This window comes from Eleutherodactylus coqui, chromosome 1 (assembly GCF_035609145.1).
Source record: "Eleutherodactylus coqui strain aEleCoq1 chromosome 1, aEleCoq1.hap1, whole genome shotgun sequence".
NCBI classification, from domain to species: Eukaryota; Metazoa; Chordata; class Amphibia; order Anura; family Eleutherodactylidae; genus Eleutherodactylus; species Eleutherodactylus coqui.
In genome coordinates this window covers 128,997,287-129,003,907 of record NC_089837.1, presented here as the reverse complement: position 1 = coordinate 129,003,907, position 6,621 = coordinate 128,997,287, and the positions used below count along the sequence as shown (strand labels likewise).

Sequence of the window (6,621 nt, the reverse complement as noted above, 5' to 3'; positions counted from 1 at the left end):
GAGGCAACACAGAGGCAGGAAAGAATTTTGCGCAATCCTGCTGTAACACTTAGCTGGCTGTGTATGAATTAGGACAACTACCCCCAGCAGAGACCCAGTACACTTGTGGACAGGAATACAGTGGTGATGTAAGAGGCAACACAGAGGCAGGAAAGAATTTTGCGCAAGCCTGCTGTAACACTTAGCTGGCTGCGTATGAATTAGGACAATTACCCCCAGCAGAGACCCAGTACACTGAGGACGGTCACAGGCAGCCCAAATAGATATTTTTCCCAAATGTTTTTGGAAAGGCCCACTGCCCATATACACTAAATATGTCTTCTGTCCCTGCCTCACCACTACTGGCCCTGGACAATGTAAAATTACTGCAGGATGCAATGCTCTGCACGGCCGATATACAAAAAAAAAATGTGCAACACTGCAAAAAGCAGCCTCCACACTACTGCACACGGTTAGATGTGGCCCTAAGAAGGACCGTTGGGGTTCTTGAAGCCTAAAATAACTCCTAACGCTCTCCCTATAGCAGCTCCGGCACCAGCAGCACTGTCCCTGATCTCTGTCAGAATGCATCTGTGGCGAGCCGCGGGAGGGGCCGATTTATATACTCGGGTGACACCTGATCTCGCCAGCCACTCACTGCAGGGGGGTGGTATAGGGCTTGAACGTCGCAGGGGGAAGTTGTAATGCCTTCCCTGTCTTTCTATTGGCCAGAAAAGCGCGCTAACGTCTCAGAGATGAAAGTGAAAGTAACTCGAACATCGCGTGGTACTCGTCTCGAGTAACGAGCATCTCGAACACGCTAATACTCGAACGAGTATCAAGCTCGGACGAGTATGTTTGCTCATCTCTAATGAAAATCCATGTTTCTTCCTCCCATAGGAAATAAGGGGGATCCTGGAACAGAATTGCCCAAAAATAGGACATGCAATGATTTTCTGATCTCACACTGTCTGTGCAAGCAAAAAATTGCTCATGTAAATGAATCCATAAAAAATAAATGGGTTGTTTTCTCATGGAATTTCTGTCCATATCGCAATTGGATGGAACCTGCACAGTAACATTTTGTATAGATGCAGCATGATACAAGGATACATGAGCAGGTAAAAACACCACTTCCCAGCAGCAAGCAGAACAGGCAAAGTGCTACATGGGGGGGAGGGGGGCACAGGTGCAAAATACTGATGAGCAAGCACTCACACACCTACCATACACTCATAGATTAGGCTTGTATAGGGTGCCAGTTACAGAGATAAGTGTAGCGCATCATGCTGGCTTTTGGTCTATCAATTTTAGGGAAAAAATGCATAAGTCGTAAAGATGAAGGTTTCAAATGTTTTTATTTAAACCTTAATATATAAGATTTAATATGAAGCTGTAATATATGTTTTTTTCAGTGGTGTTAGACAAGGAATTGTTGGTAATCGGTGCCAGATCATGGAAGTTGAGGTCCACAAGAAGTGTAATATGGTGGTCAAATTCTTCCACAAAACAAGCACTTTGGGTACTATTGTATCTTGTCGACACCGGAGACATAATACAATAGTACCAGCACTTTGTTGGATCACTGAAGTTGAAGTTCACAACAGGTGTAATATGGTGATCAGATGTTTCCACAAGCACTTTCTGGGACCACTGAAGCTGAGGAACACAACAGGTGTAATATGGTGGTCAAATGCTTCCAGAAGCACTTTGTTGGATCACTGAAGATGAAGTCCACAACAGATGTAATATGGTGGTCAGATGTTTCCGCATGCATTTTGTTGGATCATTGAAGTTGAAGTCCACAGCCAATGTAATATGATGGTCAGATGCTTCCAAGAGCACTTTGATGGATCACCGAAGCTGAGGTCCACAATAGGTGTAATATAGTGGTCAGATACATCCAAGAACACTTTGTTGGATCACTGAAGTTGAAGTCCACAACAGCTGTAATATGGTGGTCAGATGTTTCCACAAGCACTTTCTGGGACCACTGAAGCTGAGGAACACAAGTGTAATATGGTGGTCAAATGCTTCCAGAAGCACTTTGTTGGATCACTGAAGCTAAGGAACACAACAGGTGTAATATGGTGGTCAGATGCTTCCACAAGCACTTTGTTGGATCAATATAAAGTTGAGGTTCACACAATAGATGTAATACAGTTGTCTGATGATGTTTTTATCTAATGAGAAAAACAAAATTGATTAAGGAATTAATGAAAAGTTCCATATAACATAATTATGTTAAAATAATACTGGAGTCATTAAATGTATTTAAATATACGAGAACTGAAGATGATTATGCATATAGGATATTCTATATATAGTCATATCAATAAAACTGTGTATTGCTGGCATGGGTTGTGGGGTTGGACCGTTACCAAACAAAACATTGATGCTCTATCCTAAAAATGTTCTACACTTTGGACAATCCCTACTTATCTCTTGACAATAAGCGGATCACAAAATTGCCCCTACTGGAACCCCAGGTTCCCACATCTGCTTTAAGGCCATTCCATTAATATAATGATCCTAACATCTAAGAGCTTTTTGGGTGCCATTTTGTTTATTTACATGCTTTTTAATATGTTTTCTTTTTTCTGGTATTTTTCATGTCCAACAGAGAAGCAGAGCGACAGCCGACTTGTGATCGTCCTTATGGAAAAATTACACAGTATGAAAAATACATACTGAAAATAACAACCAAATAAAGCTGATGTCAGATTGTACGTTTTCTAGGATGTTCATAGTGTGTTGGGACAATAGTGAATGTCTTCACTGATAGATCCGATGATGTCTGCCGGCAATACAGCGTTGATATGAGTAAACCTGTTCTGATGGTGTGAGGTGATTCGATAAAGTCTGTCAGCTGTAACACTAATGTCATAAGCTCGGTACAATAAGAATCACCTACACCATAACAATAGGTACAGTATATGAAACTAATATAATAACCACTATACAACCGTAAATGAGTACCTACCATGTGAAGGAAGCATAGAGGCATTAGCAATGATGGATGTTATGAGATGTTGAAAAGAAGGCTGGCAGATGTCAAAGCCGCCTCCTTCTTTGGCCTCTCCCAGATGTTTTTCCGCCGTAGGATCTTATTTCGGCGTGTACAGCTGCTCGCGACCGAGGGCAATGCAGCACTCACAGTCGTGACCCAGGTCTGATGGTGGGGGCTCACCTGTAAAACCAATGTCATAAACTGAGTACAATAGGAATCACCTACACGATAAGGATAGGTACAGTAGATGAAACTAGAATGATAACTAATGTACAACCATAAATGAGAACTTACGAACTGAAGGTAGAACAGAGGCTTTAGCCATGCCTGATGCTGTGAGCTGTTTGGAGGAAGGCTGGCTGATCCCATAGCCGCCTACTTTTTTGGCCTCTCCCAGATGTTCCCCAGCTGTAGTTTGATTTTCTGGGGTGTACAGCTCTTCATGACCACGGGCAATACAGCACTGACATCCGTGATCCGGGCCTGATGGTATGGTGCGAGCAGATAAAGGTTTGTCACCTGTGAAACCAATGTTATAAGCTAAGTACAACAGAAATCGCCTACATGATTTGAATAGGTATAGTATATGCAACTGAAATGATAACCACTGTAGAACATAAATGAGAACTTACTACGTGAAGTATGGTTAGAGGAGCCATAAGCTATGATGGCTGCCATGAGTTGTTGGAATGACGAGTGGCAGATATCATAGCTGCCTGGTTTTTTGGCCTCTTCATGGTGTTCCTCAGGTTTCATGATGTTCATGGCCTTTTTAGGACTTTCTTCAGGCATGGTGACTTTAATCTCATCAGGTTCTGTAATATAGACATATTGGATGTTTCTACAGTTTCGAAGTACAGATCATACATTGCATGTATGTGGAGTTGAATATACAACGCCACTAAGAAACAGAGCAGTGAATTAAAAAAAAAAACTTGTCACACTGTATAGAACAGCGAGAGCCGCCTCACAGAGCAGTAATATGCAGTGTTTTATGCATACCACCGTGTGAATGAGCCCTAAGTATTACACTGCATCGTACAAGCTATGAAGAGATCACATGTTCAAATCCCACTACAGGGCTAAAATAAATTTTAAGCTTTTTTTTCAATACATTTAATAAGAAAAAAAAATATATATATACATATATATAATATATTTACATTTTTAAATCTAATAAAACATAATAATTCTATATAAATTTGGTATCGCCATAAAAGTACTAAATTGTTGTGATTGTAATCTCCTACAACATGAATATAGTGTAATAAATTAAAATTTATAGCCGTATTTCAGTTGTTTGAAGTCTATATATCACTTGGTATATTATATTTACCGTCAATATGGTCGTCAGCCTTGGTGATGTTTATCTTGGCCTTTTTAGGTGTTTCTTCAGGCATGGTGACTTTTATCTCATCAGGATCTGTAATACAGACATATTGGATGTTACTACAGTTTCAGAGTAGAGATTATACATTGCGTGTATGCAGCATTTAACAGATTAGTGAAATTAAAAAAAGGAAACTTGTCACACTGTACATAACAGCTTGCGTGAGATACGCTATCATGTGCAGTGCACAATCACTGCCCTATGCAGCCATAGCCATCTCACAGAGCAGGAAAATGTGGTGTTTTATGCATACCACCATGTGAATGAGCTCTAAGTATTACAGTGCATCATACAAGCTATGAAGAGATCACGTGTTCAAATCCCACTACAGGGCTAAAACAAATATTAAGCTTTTTTCAACAAATTTAAAAAAATATAAATATATATATATATATATATATATATTACATTTTTAAATCTAATAAAAAAATAATAAATTCGATATCGCCATAAAGGTACTAAATCGTGATTAAAAATTAAAAAAAAAAAAATATATATATATATATATATATTCATTTTTCAAGCTAGTAAAACATAACAAATTCTACAAAAAATTGATATCGCCATAAAAGTACTAAATCACTATTATTGTAATCTCCTACAACATACATATAGTATTAGATTACAATTTATAGACATATTTCAGTTCTTCAAATATTTACCGTCAGTATGGTCGGCTCTCTGATTGGTCGTCTCTCTGGTCATTGTCTCTTTGGTGTTCTTTCTATGAAGGTTATTGTAAAGAAGATAAAATTGTAGGTTAGTGTATTGGCACATTAGTTTTGCAGCATATAGTAAAACATCAGAAGCCATATGCATAAAACAAAGGTGGGTGTAACGCCTAGATTTCTGGCAGACTGGAAAGTCACCTGGTTGGCAGATGAGGGCATCAGCGTTCCTTTTTGTCTAAGTTCATATATATTAGGCTACAGATATATTCTTCATTATCTTGACTTTCATGGCAGTTTGGCCATTATTATAGTATGTCTACACTATTTGCATAGCGTGGCAGTCAATACACTGTAACAGGCCATGTAATAGCGTACAGTGCCAAAAGAACATTTGGCATATTAAACAAATAGTTGTGGCACATTGGACATTCATTTGGCACTGAATATACAGTATCACTATGTTATATGATGTGTATACACTACATTTAGCAGATATGCTAAATGCATCTATAGGGCCCCATTTCCCCTTTGTATGTGGGGGTATGCCACTGCCTAAATTTATTCAACTTCTGCAACAAGTTTTGACTTTACTTTTGATGTTGAGACACTGAAACAGTATACTTTTATCTTATAAAGGGATCCTATGAGCAGCACAATGTATACATAAGTGTCAAACATAAAGTCTAAACACAGTGTGAACATGGCCTAAGTCCCCATAAGTTTCTTCATTCAGTCTATCCTTCTAGTATAGACTATTATTAGACTTTTATCCTTCTAGTATAGACTATTCATATGGCCTTCAAGTCATTGTGGATCCATTACACTAATACCAATATCAACTCCTGGGAGGCCCACAATGAATCATATTCTTATAAAGAGGTGATCATAACAACATAAAGAATATTAATTATCTAATCCACAATGTGGTTGTTGTGAGCGTCACAGTACTAAATGGAGAAAATCAGTGTGTAATGTGTAATACTTACTTATATATGAGACAATAGACGATTCCAAGTATGATCCCTAATAGAAGAACTGTGCCAGTAGTGACTGTGGCCACAGGAAATCCATAATGGGGAATAGCTGGTGTCCCAGGGTCTGGAAGCTGGTAGACGATGGTTTCCAGACTTGGAGTAACTAATAAAAATGGATAAACATAGATAGTATTTAGTGACAACAATTCTGATTTACTAAAAGTTCATTAATCATCACAGCTCTTTATATTACATGAATGTCCAGAAAAGCATTTGTAAAAATTGTGAAAGCATTAAGAAAAAGTTCAGTGCCACAGTTTGTCTTCTCAATAGCTTTTCAATGGCCTTTGTCGTGTTAAGATAGCCTGTTGCACCACGTTATCAGCATTGGGTTAAACTTTGCTACATCTGTAATACTGTGTTAATAAAGTGTAATAACCCTTTTGCTGTGGCAAACATTTTGATACGTTGGACATACACAAATAAAACGTGTGATATAAAATACCCCCATACCTGGATATTTTATGAAAGTAAATACTTTAAACATTGTAAAAAATGCCACCCAGCATGTAATGCTTATGGGCACCTTCATGCAAT

General features: G+C 38.5%; 1 protein-coding gene across 1 annotated transcript; it reads right to left on the bottom strand.

Annotated features, from left to right (window-relative positions):
* Positions 1 to 1,972: 1,972 nt before the first annotated feature.
* LOC136610635 (uncharacterized) lies at positions 1,973 to 6,271 on the bottom strand. The gene is made up of 7 exons (XM_066589851.1): positions 6,037 to 6,271; positions 5,042 to 5,103; positions 4,326 to 4,412; positions 3,622 to 3,804; positions 3,284 to 3,508; positions 2,963 to 3,169; positions 1,973 to 2,162 (listed from the first exon to the last, which is right to left on the bottom strand). The coding sequence occupies exons 2-6, from the start codon at positions 5,082 to 5,084 to the stop codon at positions 3,087 to 3,089; spliced, it is 621 nt and encodes a 206-aa protein (XP_066445948.1). The 5' UTR covers positions 5,085 to 5,103; positions 6,037 to 6,271; the 3' UTR covers positions 1,973 to 2,162; positions 2,963 to 3,086.
* Positions 6,272 to 6,621: the final 350 nt, after the last annotated feature.